The following is a 21,304-nucleotide window of genomic DNA, read 5'->3' on the forward strand; positions in this document are numbered from 1 at the left end:
AGAGCACCGATTGCTCTTCTGAAGCTCATGAGTTCAAACCCCAGCAACCACATGGTGGTTCACAATCACCCATAATGAGATCTGATGCCCTCTTCTGGTGCCTCTGAAGCCAGGTAAAAATTAAAAAAGAAAAAAACAAAACAAAACAAAAGACAAAGTCTCACTGGACTATGGGAAATAAATGTGCGTATGAGGAAATGCTCAGTATCATTACTTATTACAAAAATGCACACCAATTCACAGTGAGATGCCACTCACATCTACTGGGATAAACTCATAGATGGACAAGAACAAGTATTGGACCCAGGAGATGGCTCAGAGGGTAGGGGAGAGCGCTAGCTATGAAAGCTGATAATGCCCACAGAAAAAGCTAGGTTGGTGGCATGTATCTGTCATCTTAGCACTTCTGTAGCAAGACAGGAGGCAGAGATAAGAGAATAGTCCGGAAGCACATGAGCTAGCTAGCCTGGAATACACAGTGCAGCAACAGAACCAAGATGGGCAGTGAAGCAGTGCCTGCCTTTAGTCCCAGCACTTGGGAGGCAGAGTACGGCAGGTCTCTGTAAGTTCAAGACCAGCCTGGTCTACATAAAGAGTTCCAGGTGGGGGGCTGGAGAAATGGCTCAGTGGTTACAAATACTGACTCTTCTCCCTGAGGTTCTGAGTTCAATTCCCAGCAACCACATGGTGACTCACAACCATCTGTAATGGGATCTGCTGCCCTCTTCTGGTGTGTCTGAAGACAGTGACAGTGTACTCACATACACGAAATAAATAAATAAATCTAAAAAAAAAAGTGTGGCACTGTTTGAGTAGGTGCGTCACTATGTGTGTAGGCTTTAAGACCCTCATCTTAGCTGCCTAGAAGTCAGTATTCTGCTAGCAGCCTTCAGATGAGGATGTAGAACTCTCATGTCCTCCTGCACCATGCCTGCCTGGATGCTGCCATGTTCCCACTTTGATGATAATGGACTGAACCTAAGAATTTGTAAGCCAGCCCCAATTAAATGTTGTCCTTATAAGAGTTGCCTTGGTCATGGTGTCTGCTCACACCAATAAAATGCTAACTAAAACAGGCCAGTTTGGGCTAGGTCAATCTCAAATATGAAAATTTCACTTCCCATAAGGTCCAACAGTGATGACTACACTTTAACACAGACATTCTAGAGAGAGAGCCGTGTATGTGGCTTATTCGGTAGACTGTTTACCTAGAGTGCAGACCCCTGTGCCACGGAAATCTGGGCATGGTGATGCAGGCCTACAATCCCAGCACTCTGGAGTTAGAGGCAGGAAGATCAGAAGTCCCTGACTACAAACCAAGTTTGAGACCAACCTGGGCTATCTAAGATTCTGTCTCTAAAATTTTTTAAAAATTAAACTTAAAATAATAATATAAAAAATAGGCTGAGTTGTAGTGGTGCATACCTGGGAAGCAGAGGCAGCTGGATTTCTGGGTTCAAAGTCAGCCTGGTATACAGAGCAAGTTCCAGGACAGCCAAAGAAAACTATACAGAGAAAGCCTGTCCTGAAAAAACAATAAACAAACAAACAAACAAGCAAACACTTTTAAAAGATAGTAAGAGGAAAAAAGGAAAACACTGTGAGTATTTATTTTATTTTTTTAAATTGTATGTTATGTGTATATATGTGGCATGTGTCCACAGAAGCTAGAAGAGGGCACTGCATGTCCTGGAACTAGAGTTATTGATGATTGTGAGACATTGTGTGGGTGCTGGGAATCTAACCAGGGTCCTCTGTAAGAGTATTAAATACTCAACCTCCAGTCATCTCTCCAGTCCTGGAAGCATACTGGTCCTTTGTATGTGTGTAGTTTTGTTGGTTTGTTATTGTTGTTTTGCTTTTCTGAGACAGGGTCTCATCATGTAACCCTGGCCGGCCTAGATCTCACTATGTGAATCAAGCTGTCCTCAGACTCAGAGAGATCTGCCTGCCTCTGCATCTTGAATGCTGGGACTAAAGGTGTGTACGACTGTGCCCAGCATGGAAGCATATTGCTTAAAAATACATGCTTTGTCGAGGGTGGGGGGTGACGTAGAGAGATGGCTCAGTGGTTAAGAGCTTTATCTGCTCTTCCAGAGGTCCTGAGTTCAGTTCCCAGCAACCTCATGGTGGCTCACAACCACCTATAATGTGATCTGAAACATCTGTACATGCAGATAGAGCACTCGTACATAAAGCAAATTACTTTAAAAAAAATAGATGCTGGAAAGATATAATAAAATAACCACTGTCATGCTTTGAATATGAACTGATCCTGCAGTCATATCAACTGATCCTGCTGGTGTGTTGAAGCTTTGGCTAGGGACTCTGTTCTGGAAATCTTTGGGAGATGGGGCCTCACTGAAGGTTGTGGGCCACTAAAGTTGCATCCTTTGGGGACTAGATCTTGTCATTCTTCTTCTCACTGCCTCACTATGTTCCCTCTGTCACAGTACTCTACCTTACCACACACCAGACTGATGGGGTCTGTCTTACACTCCAGCATTGAAAATAAAAGTTCAACACTTTTTGTTTGTTTGTTTGTTTGTTTTTGTTGTTGTTTCGAGACAGGATTTCTCTGTGTAGCTCTGGCTGTTCTGGAACTCACTCTGTAGACCAGGCTGGCCTCGAACTCAGAGATTCGTCTGCCTCTGCCTCCCAAGTGCTGGGATTAAAGGCATGTGCCACCACTGCTCAGCTTTTTTTTTTTTAATTTAATTTTATTTTTATTTTATTTTTTATTTTTTAATTTTTTTCAACACTTTTAAAAATTTAAAGCTGGGTAGTTTTTGAATAGAACGTGTTCCCAGCTGAGTTCTGTGTCAGGTTCATCGTTGCATGCCAAGTGGGAAAAGATATCTTGTCTGTTTAACTTCCCAGGCACACAGGGAGAGAGAGCTAACTAGAGTTGCGGCTATCCCCGAAGGCTGCCGTTCACACCCAGGTCTCATGAGGACGGATGGGGCTTTGAGCCCACGGTTGAAGAGACCTTGGTCCACTTTGGGAAGGAGTGAATGACTTTGCAGATAAGAAGGTCATGAAAGTGAGGTGTGGTGACCCATGCCTTTAATCTCAGCACTGGGGAGGCAGAGGTGGATCTCTGTGAGTTCGAGGCCAGCCTGTACCACAGAGTGAGTTCCAGGACAATCAGGGTTACACAGAGAAACCCTCTCATGCCTCCCTTCCAAAACCCTCAAACCAAAAGCCAAAATAAGCCCCTCCTTCCGTAAGTTGCCTTCCTCAGGGATTTCGTCTCAGCTTGGGAGAGGAGGAGAACAAACACACTTGAGGAAGGCTAAAGGCCTAGAGAAGAGGTCATTTACAAGTGGCTCTGGGGTGGCTTCAGAGACCCCTCTCTGCTCTGGGTCCCCACCCATACAAGTCTGGCTACAACTCACCAAGCTATTCCCAGGTTCTCTACTTCTCCTGATACCTGCACCTGAGCTGTTCTTAGCCGCCAGTCTGTTTCTTTCCCAGAAAGCTCACACTGAGGAGAGAGGCAGGTATCTAGCCCGCTGCGAGTCCAAGACTATTACCCCACGTTCTGTCAAGCCAGATCTGCTTCCTGGCATCGTTTTGAACCAGCCTCTTCCACAGAGGAAGGCTGCGGACTCACTGGACTCTGCCAGGAGGATGACTGACAGCTGGCGCTCCTGGTGGGGCTCATTAACAGAAGCTGGGTGGGCTATGGGGGTCTCGAGCTGCTGCCCTCCCCTGCCAGGCTCAGGCCCAGGCACCGTGCTAAGAGTGGATTGCAGCCTCCCAGTCTGGATGTCCTTTGTATCCCACCAGCTTGAGGCCCCAGCTGTGCCCCCAGTAGAGGATCAGGTTCTGCTCCCACAGGCCTGGAAGTCAGTCTGGAATATTCATAAGTTCCAGAGCCTCCTGCCCTCGGCCCGCCGGGCTCCTCTGATGCCCTGGCATGTGCTCTTCACTGCCTTCTGCCGCAGATACCAGGAGCCCCACACCTCTCCCAGCTCAGCGTCTCTCTCCAGAAGCCTTCAGTCTTGCAACATGCTGGACCTACCTGTCATCGTTTTGGTTTGCAAATTGAACCTGTGAAAAGCTTCTGACCCTGTGTGATATTAAAAACCAGATGTAGACACTGCTTTGTCTGACATGGAGAGAAGTTGCCGCAGCCATGGTTGTCGGTTTGGTTCAACTCTGTTTAGGTTTCTACTGTTATTCCACAAAGAAAGGTGAAAAAAAAAATACAGCTTTTTTCATTGGGAAGATAAGAGGCTGTTATTTGTTTGCCAGGTGATCAGGAACAAGGATTTTGTTAATTATTCGTGTGTATGTAGAGATGTGCAGAGACAGGCCAGAAGAGGGCATTAGATCCCCTGAAACTGGAGTTGCAGGCTTTTATGAGGCACCCGAAGTGGGAGCTGGGAACTAAAACAGTCCTTTGCAAGAGCTATACGTGCCCAACTGACAATGCTACATCCCTCCTATCAATCCAAACCCAGTCCTAGTCACCCTCAATCTGGCAAGTTGAAAGGCCCCGTCTGGCTTCCTCCCAAGGCCCTGATCACTATCCTCTTCTCTTGGGACAGGGACAAACCTGAGGGTCATGATCACTTCCTTCTTACTAGGAAAGGTCAGGCTGGCTCAGTCAGCAGAGAATGGGGGCTGCCGGCAGAACCAGAAGAGCGTAAGGGGTGCAGAGGGGCAAGTGGGGTCGGGTCCTAATGGAGAAAGAGGTGTCATGGGTAACAGGTTCCTGGATCATAGTGTAACTGACACCCTGTTCGAGGCACCATTCTGACCTTAAAACCCAGCCTGTAGCAGGTTGGTGGTGGCACACTCCTTTAATCCCAGCACTTCAGAGGCAGAGGCAGGCGAATTTCTGAGTTTGAGGCCAGCCTGGTCTACAGAGTGAGTTCCAGGACAACCCTGTCTTGAAAAACAAAATAAAACAAAACAAAACAAAAATTACTATTTATTTATACTTTAAATTTTTGTTTTATTTTGTGTGCATGGGTGTTTTGCCTGCCAAGGCCAAAAGAAGGTGTCATATCCTTAGAATGGAGTTATAGACAGTTACAAACCAACACGTGTGTGTGTGCTGGGAATTGAACCTGGGTCCTTTGCAAGAACAGCCAGTGCTTTTAACCACTAAGCTATCTCTCCAGCCCTATTACTTATTTATTTTGATGTTTTTGGAGACAAGTTCTCTCTACACAGCCCTGGCTATCCTGGAACTCACTATGTAGATTGGACTGGCCTCAAACTCAGATCTGCCTGCCTCTGCCTCCTTAGTGCTGGCATTAAAAGCCTGTGCCACCACATCTGTGTCCATCCCCCCCCCCCCCAGATTATTTGTATATGTTCTCACTAGTGCAGTACTTGAAGTCAGAAGGTCATAGATACTCTAAGCTTGTGTTCCAGGTGGTTGTAAACCACCCTGTATGGGTGCTATGTCTTGTCCCGGGGAATAAGAGAACCCTCTCTTAACTGCTGAGCCATCTCTTCAGCCCCCCCCCCACTTCCTGCTTTTAATTAGCAATATCAACTAGGAGTTTATGTGCAATCATCTTCAAAATGCTTTGTAATCTTCATATTCTCTGTGCCTAATGTAAGTGTCCATGTAAGCCGACACAAGTGCTTTTGAGGGAAAGGCTGGAAGGGACCATTGCCAAGTTCAGTTGCTGCTTGCTCCAGAAGTTCTTTCGTCTGGAGTTCTAGCGACGTTCATCTGTAGGCTTGTGCTTTATAACCTTAGAACTTCACGTGGGCAACTCAGCTTGTCACCATCCACCCTGACTTCTCTGGATAGTCCCACTGGAGTAGAACATTGTTTGCTAACTTTTTTTTTTATCAATTACAATGAACCACTCCTCTCCAAATCCCTTCTGATGGTCCCTGTAAGCTGTAGCTTGCTCTGCAGAGCCATCACTATAGCATCCCTGGAGAACGAGAAAGCCAGGTCAGAGAGAAAGCAGGCGGGTACCACAAGCCAATAAAAGACAGTGATGGCACTGAAAGCAGGCAGTCTCCTGCAGAAACCCAGTTGCCCCTTATCCAGGGAACTCTTGTTAAGTGGACCCACCAGCTTCTAAAGCCTGAGGGACAAGGGTTTGCTTATCTATCTTACATTGATCCACTGCCCCCACGTGGCCACATCCTGAACTTCATCCCTGTTAGATCCCAAATTATTACACCCCATCCCCAACCCCCTTCTTCACCCTAGTGGGAAACAGCCCTGTGTGCCTCACACAGAAACTGGGGACCTGGGACAGACTCTTTATCTCCCTGGACCTCAGCTGCATTCTTCTGAAAATTGTGTATACCAGGTTAACCAAAAGTATGAAGTAAAATAATGTAGCCAAGTTCTGGTCGGAGTTGTAGTGCTTAATTTCTTCTAGTCTAAAACGAGGTGGCCTCCGTGGTCCTCATACCTCAACAATGAGCAAACTGCAAAAATGACTGGAATTCAACACCAAGAACACCAGGTCACGTCCTTTCGACAGTAGAGGATAGCTTGGTGTTCTCTGTCTAGGCTCAGATCCTCTTCAGATGGCTGTGAGCCACCATGTGGGTGTTGAGAATTGAACTTGAATCCTCCGCAAGAGCAGCCAGTGTTCTTAGCCACTAAGCCATCTCTCCAGCCCCTTGGATCTGCATTGAATGGAAGGGCTTAAGTTACTGAGAGGGACTGAGGAGATGGCTTATTAGGTAAGGTATACACAGTACAAGCATGAGGACCTGTGTTCGATCCTACCAGTCACATAAAAAGCCAGGTACAGGACCAGGTACATGGTTTTAAACTCAGCGCTCAGGAGGCAGAAGCAGCTGGATCTCTGTGAATTTGAGGCCAGCCTGGTCTACATAGAGAGACCCTGTCTTAGAAAATATAAGAAGGCTAGTCTAGACAAATCAGGAAGCTCTAGGTTGAGTGAAAGACTCTGCTTCTATGGGCAACAGAGCAAGATAAACTATGCAGACCTCTGTTTGCCGTGTGTGTGTGTGTGTGTGTGTGTGTGTGTGTGTGTGTGTGTGTGTGTGAACATGCACATACATGCATATATGTATGAATATACACACATGCATACACAGATACACATATGCGCACACATATATTCATGAACATGAACACACAAATATGCAGAGTTGCTGAGAGGTTGGAAGGCCTGGCTCATTATCTGCCCTCTGATTTAGAGATTCTTCAGGAAGAAAGGTCTCCAGTAAGCAAGGCGTGGTCACTCTTGAAGCTGAAGTACTTCACAGTAAAGGTCATACAAGACTTTTCTCTCAAGCCTCCCTTGGTGGGCAGTGGTTGGAGCTGCCAGGTGCCTTCCTAGATGTTACTCCTTCTCAGGGATGCAGCCAGCTGAGATTTGCACGACACACCCGAGGAGCCTCTTCAGGCCCAGGAGGGACCTGTTCTTGGGGTCTGCTGCTTCTCTGAGGTGGTCCAGCTGCCTTAGAACAGCCTGTTCATTGACATGAAATGGTTTCTGTATGGCTCATCTCCGGCCTCACAAGGATGAAGGATGGACGTCTGGCCCCGACTGCACATTCGTGCCATTGCTGAAGCCAAAACTGGCCATAAGTACATCCAGAAACATCTCTGGAACTGTCCCTTCTTGTCCCCAGAAATGAGCCAACATCTCCATCATGAGAGGAAAAGAGACGGTTGGCAGGTTAAGGTGGTAGGAGGGCTAGGAGAGGTGCCACAACTCACATCCATAACAGGAGTGTAGCCCAGGCTAGCTTCAAACTCTTTATGCAGCTGAAGATTACCTTGAACATCTTATTCTCCAGCCACTGTGAACTGCCCCTCTTGTTTTATGTGGTGCCAGTCCAGGGCTTGGTGAGCACCAGGCAGGCATTCTACTGAGAGCTGATTTGTGGCTCTTGCTGGCAGGTTTGAGGGCAACTCTCCAATAATAGAAAGGTCCTCAGTTTCCTCTCTAGTCCCGTGAAGACAGCTGCTGCTGGTCCTGCACCAACATTTCCAGCTCCCCAGTGGCTGCTTTACTTACCCTTGCAGAAGTTTACCCAAGGATGCTGTCCATCTGCTCCGAAGGACACTTCTGAGGTCTTTGACCCTGGATTTGTTGTAGTAAAGTTAGACATTTTGAAGAGACCAGGAAGAACACTAGAATAAATTTTTTTCTTTTTAAATATTTATTTATTCTATTTATATGAGTACACTGTCCCTGTCTTCAGACACTCCAGAAGAGGGCACCAGATCCCATTACGGATGGTTGTGAGTCACCATGTGGTTGCTGGGAATTGAACTCAGGACCTCCGGAAGAGCAGTCAGTGCTCTTAACTGCTGAGCCACCTCTCCAGCCCTAAATTTCCTTTTCTAGAATTGCCTCTGTTATTCCAGAATCCATATAAGGCCTTACCTTTGACTTGAGTCCCTCTTCCTGGGAACCTGAATTCTGGGCTATTTCTTGTTTTTATATGTGTTAAGCCTTTCCAAGTCAACAGTGTGGTGGCTATCAGAGCCACGGAGACACCAAATGGTATACACAATGGGATTCTTTGTTGTGCCACCTCTCAACTGTTGCCACGTGGTGTTACAGACCCCAGGTAGCTGCAGTCGTGTGGGGGCTGAAAGGGGGAAAAGCTGGGCTTTGTAAGACCAGGGAGGTGAAGGAGAGATGGCCACACAGCAGGTTCCCACAGATGGAGAGGCAGCTGAGGACTATCTCAGGCAGGGCACAAGGTTGCTGAGCTTGCTTTTCCACAGAGACCGGGGCCACTCCACCAAGACTCACCAGACCAAACCATGGTCACATTCTGCTCATGAAACATTTGGAGTTACCTCACATATGCCAGAGGTGGGTCCTAAACTTAAGGGTGTCATCTGTGAAATAGGGCTTTTCCGAACACATACAGGGGGCTGAGGCTGGGTCTCAGTTGGTAGAGTGCTTGCCTAACTTACAGAAATCTCAGGGTATCACCTCAGCATTAGACATGGGGGTGCATGTTTGGATCCCAGCCCTTGGGAGGCAGATGTAGAAAGATCAGGAACCCTGTAACTGTTGGTAGATAACTCCTGTAACACAATGGAACATGTAATCTGCATTCCTGGGCTGTAGCTACTCATATTTGACTCCAGAATAAACTGCTGTTATTCCTTTGAGGTAAGGATCACGTGCCATATCATTCCCTGACACCTCTCCAATGGAGAGTTCTCCCCCTGAGCACCACCTGTTGCATCCTGTCACAGGATTATATGCATATAAATGCTGAGTTACAAGTACTACACTAAATGGTGCTTTGAATCTGCCTGAAATAGTTGTAATTCTGCTGGCAGCGCCCCCTGACAACAGGGCACTAGGCTGCGGAAAGCAATTATTTGCTATATTCTTCTAGAAATTTTTGGATTGGTGGAGTTAACATTCAGCCCCCCCACTCTACCAGTCATGTCAGAACATGTAACAGAATGTGATGGATGGGTTTGGAGTTGCAGCTCAGTTGATAGAGTGCTTGCCTAGCATGCTTTAATAAAGCCTAGAGTTCTACCCCCAGCACCACATAAACCCACCACTATGGTACACTCCTGTTATCCAAGCACCTAGGAGGTGGAGGAAAGATCAGGAACTCCAGGTCATCCTTGGGCCACATAGCAAGTTCAAGGTCAGCTTAGGAAACGACTCAAAATGAAGCTCCAAATGCATACATAGACACATCACTCTGGCAGTTTTGTTTCACTGTCACATGGTCCCAGTTATGTGAGGCCAGGTTGCAAACACTTGAATCTGGCAGATCTAAAGATGTTCTTAGTAGATTACATTAGCGATGTGACTTGCCAGAGACCACAGGCACGAGGACCTCTCAACATTCTCTAGTTGTAAAGGAGGCACCACTGGAAACTCCAGGTAGACTGGAAAGATGGTTTAGCAGTGAACACTAGCTGTGAACACTAGCTGCTCTTCCAGTAGACGTGGGTCTGGTTCCTAGGACGCACATGGAAGCTCACTAGCATCTGTAATTCCAGTTCCAGGCAACGATGCCTTCTGCAGGCACCAGGAATGCATGTGGTCCAGCCAGATATGCAGAAAAACCTACCCACGTCCATTAAACAGATAACTAGACCAAACCATGTACAGTGGTGCACACCTGTAATCCCAGCACTTGAGAAGGGTGAGGCAGGGGCTGGCGAGATGGCTCAGTGGGTTAAGAGCACCGACTGCTCTTCTGAAGGTCCAGAGTTCAAATCCCAGCAACCACATGGTGGCTCACAACCACCCATAATGAGATCTGACTCCCTCTTCTGGTGTGTCTGAAGACAGCTACAGTGTACTTACATATAATAAATAAATAAATCTAAAAAAAAAAAAAACCATAAATGAGAAGGGTGAGGCAATTCAGTCAGCCTGTTTAAAAAAAAAAATCCTTAGAAGATGCCTACAAGTTTCAGGTTGTACATTAAAGCCCCGCACCTACAGGGAGCTCAAAAATTGTGAGGGATAGAGAGGCGGCTTAGTGAGTAGGAGTGCTTGTTATTGCAGAGGACCTGGATTCAGTCCCCAGGACCCATGTGGTGGCTAAAACCGGTCCTTCACTACAGTTCTCGGGGATCTAATGCCTTCCTCTGGCCTCCAAGTGCTCTTGGAAAGCATGCGGTGGATGTACAAACATGTAAGTAAAACACACACACAATTGTATATGAATTGAAGTAGGGATAGAAAGAGATGAAAGGAGATATGGAAAGGAAACTGTGGAGTCTGGCCAGAGTCCCTTCCCACCTGGGTAAAGAATTCCAGAACCACTACCGCTCACTGTGAAGGTCAGCTGAGTAACAGTACTGTCTCATGTATGTCACAACAGTTGTGTAAAGCCTAAGCACACAGGAAGCCTACTGCCCTTTTCTCTCCTTCCCAGCTGGGAGCCTGCCATTTCCTAAGAATGTCACAAGAAACTAGTCTGTAGTAAAAGACATGTCTTGAGTCTCTTGGGACTTTTATGACTCACGGTTTTCTGTCTATAATCCTAGCAAAGGCGCCTCTAGAGCCACGACAATATATAAAAATCAAGCGGGTGGGTTCTTTAGTAACCCTTGAGATGTGACTTAAGAGCTGCCAGTATCACATGGCTGTTTTGTAGACACTCAAGTGTGACAATGCTTGGAGCTGTTAAGCAGTTCACACCTACACCTGCATGTGCCTTGCTCTTTCCTTGAGAACATATTAAGTCTTGTGCTTAAATCTGTCAAACTTTAATAAGCTCCAACTTTGCTTCACACTGGTTTGTCCTGACATTGTTTTCTGTGTCAAGAATCTTAACCTCGAACAGGCTGAAGGCCTCACTGAAGCGGTCTCTCGAAGAACTCCTTAGGCTGCTGTAGGCAGTACAAAGAATTCTATTTCCAGCCCATACTGTCAAGGACAGGAGTGAGATCGGGAATGGTTAAAGGTGGCTTAATCTTCATAGAATGAGCTACAAAGAGCAGTTACAACCATTACTTTCTGCAAGCACTAACGATCTTGGCAAGTGGGGTATACTGTATGCTGTGATTTCAGCAATTGTGTAGCGGAGGCAGGACTTCAAGGTCAGCTGATCTAGCGAGGGCTTGTCTCAAAGACCTAACTAAAACAAGGTGGATGTATTTGATGGCTCAAGGACTGTTGTAAGTTGAAACCAATTTAGAAGTTTCAAAAACAAACTGCACACAGAATCAATTAATGTGCCCCCAAAACTGTGCTTATAACTGTAAAAACAAGACACACACAGACACACACACACACACAGACACATACTCTACAAAGAAACAAACAAAAACACAATAGGTTGCATTAGTTGACATTGCTATTGGGCCTTCGCTACCAAGTGGATGGATTTGTTTAGGAACTATTAAGATGCTCTCCATCATGCCAGGAATATCTTAACACATACCTGAGTTGCAAAGCTGTGACACCTGCATTAGATGCCTGTCACAGGTGACATCTTTACAGTGAGCCCTTCAGTTGCAGGAATCCCAAGGTTTCCATCTCTAGCCACTCCTCTTCCTTTCTCCCATTTCATCCTCTTTATCCACCCTGGATAGGCATGGGCTCTGCTGCCAGAGGCCCAGCCTTCTCTTGGGAAGAAAGGGCCCATCCTGAGAGTCTTCAACTCTTCTGTTTGAAGATGGGGCCAGATCAGCAGACACAAGAGGCTTGGTGACATGTGAAAACCTACTGGTTACTACAGGAAATATAGTACTAAGAACTGTCAGGAGGGGAAAATGTTGGGCCGAGAAGGAAGAAGCTATTCCAAACTATATTTGGAGGCCACAGAAGTAGTATTTGTTACAAAAGAATCCTCTACTTTAGCCAGGCATGGTGGTTCAAAACTTAATTTCACTACTGAGCAGATAGAGGCAGGCAGATCTTTGAGTTCCAGGCTAGCCTGGTCTACAGAGCTAGTTCCAAGACAGCTAGGGCTGGCTACACAGGTAAACCCTCTCAGAAACAAACAGAATAAAACAGAACAAAGAACCCACCACTTTGTAGCTGTGTGGAACTGTAATCCCAGTGCTCAGGAAGAAGATGGGATTAGGAGTTCAAAGTCCCCTCCTGCTTAGGTGAGCTGGAGGACAGCCCGGCTCCATTTAACCTCATCTCTAAGCAAAACAAACCATACCTCCACAACAAAACCCTAATTAAAAGCAACCCACTACCACCAACAGACTACTTTGTTTAGCAAGTCTAGGTTCCAATTTATCCTATTATGACTGTGGCCCTGAAATAAGAGGATAGCTATTTCTATTTGCCCTTTACCCCTTAGAGTTGAATTGTAAGAAAGTCAATGAAAGACCTACAAGAACAAGGGTCAACTATTTCCTTTATGCTTGGAGTTCTGTCATTCCTTGTATTTGGCCACAGAGTCCCTTTGCAAGGTCCACAGGATCTCAGTGTGTATCCTGAGTCTTAGTGCAGTGCACACTACAGCCTGCATACCACACAAAGGCACTAGGGTACCACACACATACTCTGATGCCTATGTATTTTTGAGTTTTACAAGTCATGAAATTAAGCTCCTCTAGAATACCTTGAGCAGAATCGTTTCTGTACAGGAAGTAAAGGCAAGAGCTGTAGAAGGATCACACTTATATTATGGACACTCCAAAGCCAGGTTCTGGTTCTTTCCTGTAGACTCAATGGAACTCATTTAAAGTACATCCAATAATGTGATGCTGATTCAGAAACTAAAGAAAAAGGACACAAGAATTCGAAGGGCTTAAATATATTTTATATTGATAATCTGTGTCTTTCTACCCTAAAATAATACATTATTATAGGTTACATACAGGATGAGGTGAGGTATTTGTAAAATATCTGATAAAAATAATTAATATACAATTTTCTACATGAGATGGAATCTTACGAACCACTAGGCCTTCTGAAGTGTTAACTTCATTTTCTAAATTAAACTGCCCTGAAAAGACTTACAGCTGTTCCCTAAAACCATGTTGAAAATGGAGGACCTTACGTTTTCCCAGAATTTGTGCAGAAAAGGGAAAGTACATAATTGGCAGTTATTCTTTCTCACATCCAAAGTTATACATCCACACAAAACCATTAACTCCGTGTTTAGCACAAAAAGCAAAAAATACTGCGTTAGAGATGTAAAAAAAAAATCCTCTGAATGATGGTCAGGTTAATTCAACACCAAAGAAAGTCGAGTGGCCAACAGTCTTGAAAATGCTTTATTGAAATGTGTGAGTTATGGTGCAGATGTGTCTGAAATGACCACAGCTGGAAAGCGGACTTCTGAAGCTTCTCAACACCAATTAAAAAAAGAAAACCCCACCGGCCTTGACCTCTGGTGTACCAGGAGTCCGGCGAGGGTGGTTCCTTTAGAAGATTTCCATCAAAGGCTAAACAAAGAAAACAGCTACTGTATCTGGAAGCTGGTGGATCTCAAGTTTCCGAGGAGAAGCGAACAGTTTTTAGACATGGAGGGTGACTTCTTTTTTTGGTAGATTTGGATGAACAGGGACTTCACAGTTCTTGAGAACACCTGGGGTGTTCAAGTCTGTATGCTTGTCATGAAGAAACAGAGGGAAGGACAAGATGGCGGGAGAGGAGCCAACAGAGAATGGCTCACAGGGAAGAGGACTGGAGCCAGACATGATTAGATTAAGTCTCATAGAAATTGATCAGAAGCTGCGCATCTTTTTTAAAAGTCCTAAATTTACATTCCAAAAACTGCCCCCATCCCCCAGACCCACTGCCCCTTCCAGGAGCTAGTGTGAAAACCGGAAACAGATAGAAAGCACCCATCCTCCACACCCTAACACCCAACGCGGCTCTACTTTTTTCTTTTTTAACACACAGGATTAATAACATAGGCATACTGGTGGCATGATTCAATTAAAAGACTTTACTTTTTATGCCAGAAAAAAAAAAAACCCAATAAATAAAAGGTGCTAAAATTAGCATTAAGAATTTGGTTGCTAAGATCTGGGAAGGCAAATGCAAACCCTCAAGGCTCCCTATACTGATCTGTCTCAGCAAACCACACATACATAAACAGCACAAAGTATGATTGAGAATGTGAGATTTTAAAAACAAGACAACAGAATTCAGGTTACCTCCGCTGAACAGTGAGTAAATGAAATCCATTTACACCTGAATGAACATGTTTAACAATCAAAAAATTTTAAACAACCACAAAAAATTAAAACTTCCAACAAACACAAACAGGATTTGTCTAAAGGGCACACTGTCGCCCTGCAGAAGACCCTGCCTTTACTGGTGTGTCTTCTGGTGAGTCAGAGACAGGCTGGACTCTGGTTAATAGGGCGACAGGACAGTCATACAGTGGAGCGCCATACCTGGCTAGGACCCCCAGGTTCCACTGCAGAGCTGGCTTTGTGCGTAGGAGGCACATGTATAAGGGTGAGTCAGGCAGACGTTATTCAAAGCTACTCTGCCCAGTAACCATTGAATAACGCTGGGAAAGCTTTGGGCTTTGTATTTTATTTTTTAATTTTATGTTTTTAAGTTTTACTCCTTGTATTTAATTTTTAAATAACAAGGCCACTGAAACTCATGCACGCTGCAAAAAACCTCATGCAGTAGTTAGGTAAACCATCCAAGCAGTTTTTATTCATTAATATTCATAAATACACACAGCAGCTTCATTAGAGATTTCAATTTTCCTCTTCAGTTTGAATGTGGAGTATTAGGAGAGCCTTTTGCATGTCAAGGTACAGGAAGCAGAGATCACCCTGCACTGCTACCTACATTTACCTGCTAGAAGTAAAAATTAGTTAAGTGGAAATGATTATCATATATATTTCTCTCTTCCTTTTGAATGTACACAATGTAACAAGAGTGACAGACCTGAAATTACAATCACCACACAAACCCAGGATAGCTGTTGTCCACTTTCATTGGCAAATACAGCACAGAGGACATTGTCTGCGAGTGGGGAGGTCATCAAAGAGGAGGTGGTGGAGGCTCATTTCCTTTATTACTCTCTTTTAAATTTAGGTTTTCTAAAGCAACATCTAAAGGCATAATATCTACACAGCCCATAGCACCAAAATCTGCCATCTCCCCCCGATCATCCTCATCCGAGGACGAGCTCTCTTCACGCACTAACGTGGACAGAAGGAGCTCCTGGACAAACAGGCTGCGGTCTGCACGCTCGCTTTCCATGGACTGGCGCTCTGCTTCAGACATTTTGGGATCATTCAACCTGTATAGGTAAAAAGAGGAAAGACCTTATTGGTAAAAAGTCAATGAGTAATGAACGGTGAGGCTAAGTTCTACAGTCTGCGTAGGATACTTTGGCGACTTCAACACATCAGTTATATTCGGATAAATCTCCACACTGTGGTGCAAACCCAAGTTCAGTAGATTCAATGAGACAAAAAACAAACAAAAACAAAACAAAAGAGCAAACACAGAAACTATATCATGGAGACAGCCAGACTAGCCTTGGAGAAAATCCTGGTAGAAATTCCTCTGAAAAAATAAAATACAAAACAAACAAAGCAAGCCAGCGACTGCTGACTGCTTGGGAAGAGTGATGCCCTAAGGAAGATTCACTTGTTGGTAGTCGAGCGGGCAGTGGCCCTGCTGGAGGACCAGTGATCAGAGTGTAGCTCAAGCACTGAGTCCTAAACCCTGAGGACTTTTCTCTTTCTGAAATAAGGTACGCACAAAGACTCAAGGAAGTACATGCCATGACATTTTCTTTTATTCTTCCCCACTTGGTTGTATTGAGTGGCCTGCAACTTGCTATGTAGATCAGGAAACCTGATCTAGAACTCTTAAGAGATCCACCGACCTGTGTCTCTGGTGCTGGGATTAAAGGCTCACACCACTATGCTAGCTTTCTTACTTGTTTTTAAATGTATGTGTGCCATGGTAAATGTACGGAGCCAAGTGGAGTTTGAGGGGCTGGTTATTTCCTCCCACCTTCGTGTAGGTCCTGAGGGTTGACATCAGACTGCTGGGTTGGTTATGTCACCTCATCAGACCACCATGTCATTTTCCTACCAAGTTCCCAGAGGATGGTAAGACATATGACAGTCACTGGCTGACTGTGAAGTCAAGGCTCATACCCATGGAACATGTTAAAAGTTGAAAATTCTGTCAGGTGTGGTGGTATGCGCATGCCTTTAATCCCAGAACTTCAAAGCCAGGAAAAAAGTTGAAAATCCTTAGTACTGGTTATTACTTACTACTACTCTACTTGTTACCAACTTGCTAAAACGGCTCAAGTTCTTCCATTAAAGAACAAACCCCGCCGGGCGGTGGTGGCGCACGCCTTTAATCCCAGCACTTGGGAGGCAGAGGCAGGTGGATTTCTGAGTTCGAGGCCAGCCTGGTCTACAGAGTGAGTTCCAGGACAGCCAGGGCTATACAGAGAAACCCTGTCTCAAAAAAGAACAAACCCCCAAACTACAAGAACTTGTGCTTAGTACTGATTTTATTTTCTTTATTTGTAGCAGTGAGGAAAGCAAGAAGCTGCAGCACTGGGTTAGGAAAGGTAGCACACAGAAAGGATGGGCAGTGAGGGGCATGGAGGCACATGGGACACTGGCAATTTTCCTCTTCAGTTTGAATGTGGAGAATTAGGAGAGCCTTTTGCATGTCAAGGTACAGGAAGCAGAGATCACCCTGCACTGCTACCTACATTTACCTGCTAGAAGTAAAATGTGGCACTAGAGCTTAATATTTTGATGAGTCAGAAAAGAGCTGCTAAGCTAAAGATCTTCAAACTGAGGTTAGTCAAACTAGCTGGTCCATTACCAAAAGACAGGACTCTGACTTAGGCACTTAACATGTCAACTATCTTTGACATCCTTATAATCAGCTTCAGGATAACGTGAACACTTCACACAGAGCACTCCTACAACAGAGCAGGAAGTGCCCTTGTTGATGCTACAGTTGCTTTTCTTGTTCATGCTAATATAGCTGAAGTTCCAAGGAGCCCAAAAACAAATAAGCTGGATACTGGCCTTTAGTTACAGTGTAACCTAGGATGACTTTGAATTTTTGGTCTTCCCATCTCCACCTTAAGAATTATAAGGATTGCCGAGTGGTGGTGATGGCGGCGGAGGCTCAAGCCTTTAATCCCAGCACTTTGGAGGCAGAGGCAGGTGATTTCTGAATTCGAGGCCAGCTTGGTCTACAGAGTGAGTTCCAGGACAGCCAGGGCTAAAAATAATGATAAGGATTATACATGGGGCTGGTGAGATGGCTCAGCGGTTAAGAGCACCGACTGCTCTTCTGAAGGTCCTGAATTCAAATCCCAGCAACCACATGGTGGCTCATAACAGCCCGTAATGAGATCTGATACCCTCTTCTGGTGTGTCTGAAGACAGCTATAGTGTACTTACATATAACAATAAATAAATCTTTAAAAAAAGAAAAGATTATAGGCATATTTTACCATGCCCTGTTGCTGAAAGCTGAGGCAGGAGCATGAGTTCAAGGGCAGTGAGACTTTGGAAGGGAAAGGCAGGAGGGGAAGGTCTGCAGACTGCAGGTCATCATGCATCTATCACACAGCTTCAGGAGATAACTGTCCTTCCAGAAGCCAGTGTGCGTCTAATGACAGACAGTATGAAGGGACAGCGCATATTATGTTCTGGTAATTTTTAAAAAATCTTTTTTTAAATGCACAGGAAATGAAATTTTGGAACAATTTGGAATTAAAAAAAAAAAAAAAAAGGGCTGGTGAGATGGCTCAGCGGGTAAGAGCACTGACTGCTCTTCCAAAGGTCCTGAGTTCGGATCCCAGCAACCACATGGTGGGTCACAACCACCCGTAATGAAATCGGATGCCCTCTCTACAGTGAATTACTCAGGAGGAGTGGGGCGGAGTGAGCGGGGCCAGAGCGGCAGAGGTCCTGAGTTCAGTTCCCAGCAGCTACACACATGATAGCTCACGGCCATCTGTACAGCTACAGTTGTATTCATACACATAAAATAAATCTTTAAAAAAAAAAAAAAAAGATATAGAAAACACATACATATACTAACACAAAAAACCAAATAGGGCAAAATGTCTTTTCGACTGTAACATGAACATAAGTGCAGGTGTCTGTGGAGGCCAGATGAGAACCTGGATACCACAGAGCTGGAGTCACAGGCACTTAGAAATCACTCTGGTTCTCTGCAAGATCAGCAGGTGTTCTTAACCACTGAACCATCTCTCCAGCTCCTTGACAACTTGCTCTGTAGACCAGACTGGCCTCATTTGCCTCCTGAGTGCTGGAATTAAAGGTGTCGGCTACCAAGTCAGCTCTTTTTGACTTTTTTTGATGTATAATCTTGTAGTACATGTCATAGGCTGGCCTTGAACTCTGGCTTCAGCTGTAGCCATGAGCTTTTCTAACAACCTTTGTTCCCAGAAAAATGATTCTGAGAATTATATATATGCCTACATATGAATAAATTGCCTAGGCCATAAGCTCTGACTCATTCCCCAACTAGCTCGCAACTTATAGAACCAGTTTATTCTAGTCTATGGCACACAGTTGGTCACCTCTCAGTTTCATGCATCTGACTTCCTCAGAATTTGGGGAGAATCTCCTATTCTTAACTCCTCCTAGAATCCTCTCTCTCTGCCAGATGTCCCACCTTCTATTTTCTACCTTAGCTAATAGGCCATCAGTTTTTTATTGATAGGTGATTCTTTCACATGGGACATAGGAGATTCTCTCTACGTGAATCTCCATGCCTGGCTGGAAAGACGTCCTTTTCTTGGCAAGGACCCACAGTGCAGCCACCTTTCAGGAAGATACGCACTGGCAGGTATGTTTCAGGTGGATGCCCAGACTCCAAAAGGCACTGCTGTTGTTCAGTCTCTGTAGGAAGGTAATGATGGCAGCAGAGAGAACCTTCTGCAGCTTTCACTGGATCACTCTGCCTAGTGGTAAGTGGTACTCACTGGCCTTATAGGCCACTGCAAAGATAAACTAGCCTGTGAAAAACGCTTCCTCAAATTCACAATAAAAGACAATGATCAGTATTTTTAATAATCCTCTCTCATAACTGGCAGGATTTCGGGGTGGGATACTGATGATAAAACTAAAGATAGGAAATGATTTGTCTAAGGGTTAAATGTATTAAGTGGCAGAGCTGGGGCTCTAACCATGGGTTCTTGTTTGAGCACTTTTCATTCTCTGTCTGTTTAAGCACTCCACTATGCATTCTGCTCCACATACGCACGTGTACTACTGCACTGAGGGATTTAAGTACAAGAAGAAAGGAGGAGAAATTATAGTTTCTTGTAAGGTCCCAAAGAATCATCATACACATTATAGTTTAGAAACTTGATTTTCACGTACTGGTCCTTAGCTGGTCCTTGAGCTGCTGATCCTTCATCTCCCAGGGTTGGGATTACAGGGAGCACCAGGGCTGGTTTATTTAATGCTGGAGACTCACCCCAGGTTTTGTGCATGCTAGGTAAGCACTACTCCAACTGAGCTACATTCCCAAGCCCAAGGTAACTATGTCATATACTAATTTTCATGTTACAGTGTTTAAAAAGACTTATTTATGTGAATGAATGTCTTGCCTACACGTATGTATGTGCATCATGTGCATGCCTAGTACCTGAAGAGGCCAGAAGATGGTGTCAGAACCTCTGAACTGAAGTTACTGGACAGGTTGTGAGCTGTCATGTGGGTGCTGGGAACAGAAGCCAGGTCTCCTCAAGAAAAAAAAAAGCGAGGCTCCAGGTTCTGAGCCACCTCTTCAGCCAATTTTGATAGGGGTCTCATGTGTCCCAGGCTGGCCACAAACTCACAATGTGGAGGATATCCTTGATTTTTCTTGGTGCTGACAATACAGGCCAGGTGCTTCATTATAGGTTGCACATCGCTGTGTATAAGACAAGCAAGCACTCTCTATATAACAGAATGACATCCCTAACCCTCAAGGTTAGCTTTAAAAGTATATGAGAACTTATTCTTCTTTTTTTTTTTGGTTTTTCGAGACAGGGTTTCTCTGTGTAGCCCTGGCTGTCCTGGAACTCACTCTGTAGACCAGGCTGTCCTCGAACTCAGAAATCCGCCTGCCTCTGCCTCCCAAGTGCTGGGATTAAAGGCGTGCACCACCACCACCCGGCTATATGAGAACTTCTATAAGCCAGTAGAATGAATGGTCTGCTATATGTAATGAGTATGGTAAGCCATTTTTTAAAGTTACTTTTGTGTACTAATCCTAAGAATTTAAATCTAACTTTGGGAAATCACATACACACACACCCCCCCAAACACATATTATGAAAGCTTTTGTTCTTGTATATATATCGTACATGTGGTACATACACATGCACATGTGTAGACACAGGAGTGTACCTGTCTGTGTTTGTGGAGGTTAGAGGTGGGCATGGAGTGTTTCTATTGCTTGCTACCTTTCTCACTGAACCTGAACCTTACCAACTGGCCCAACTGACTGATGCTCAGGGAGCCTGTGCGGACCCTCTCATTTCCACTTCTTAGGGCCTGGACAACAGACACCCTCCTACATAAGTATCTGAGCTCAGGCCTTCATGCCGGTACAGTGAACACCGCCCACTGTGCCCTCCACGAATCCCTCCTTTGTTCTTTCTAATATGCCTTAGCAGACTTTGAAGGAAAATTAGAAGCAACATAAATTATTAAATAAATTTAGCTAATAAAAATGTGTAAATATAAATTACACAGGATTTTAAGTGTTATATGTAGTATGTGAAAGAATATTTTAACGATATCTATACCTTGTAAACACAAACACCAACATTTACTTTTTGTGTTCCTGGGGGAATATTAAATAAATAAATAAATATATGTATATATTTTTTTAATCAGAGGGTTATGAGCTGTAATGATTTAATCAAGGCTTTT

General features: G+C 44.7%; 1 protein-coding gene across 2 annotated transcripts in view; it reads right to left on the minus strand.

Annotated features, from left to right (window-relative positions):
* Positions 1 to 15,032: 15,032 nt before the first annotated feature.
* Kcmf1 (potassium channel modulatory factor 1) overlaps positions 15,033 to 21,304 on the minus strand; it is a 66,675-nt gene continuing 60,403 nt past the window's right edge. For both annotated transcript variants that reach the window (XM_031382222.1, XM_031382223.1), the window contains exon 7: positions 15,033 to 15,654. In XM_031382222.1, the coding sequence (XP_031238082.1) occupies positions 15,393 to 15,654 (262 nt within the window). In that variant the 3' untranslated portion in view covers positions 15,033 to 15,392. The remainder of the gene's footprint in view (positions 15,655 to 21,304) is intronic.

The sequence above is a fragment of the Mastomys coucha genome, unplaced genomic scaffold, assembly GCF_008632895.1.
Source record: "Mastomys coucha isolate ucsf_1 unplaced genomic scaffold, UCSF_Mcou_1 pScaffold20, whole genome shotgun sequence".
NCBI classification, from domain to species: Eukaryota; Metazoa; Chordata; class Mammalia; order Rodentia; family Muridae; genus Mastomys; species Mastomys coucha.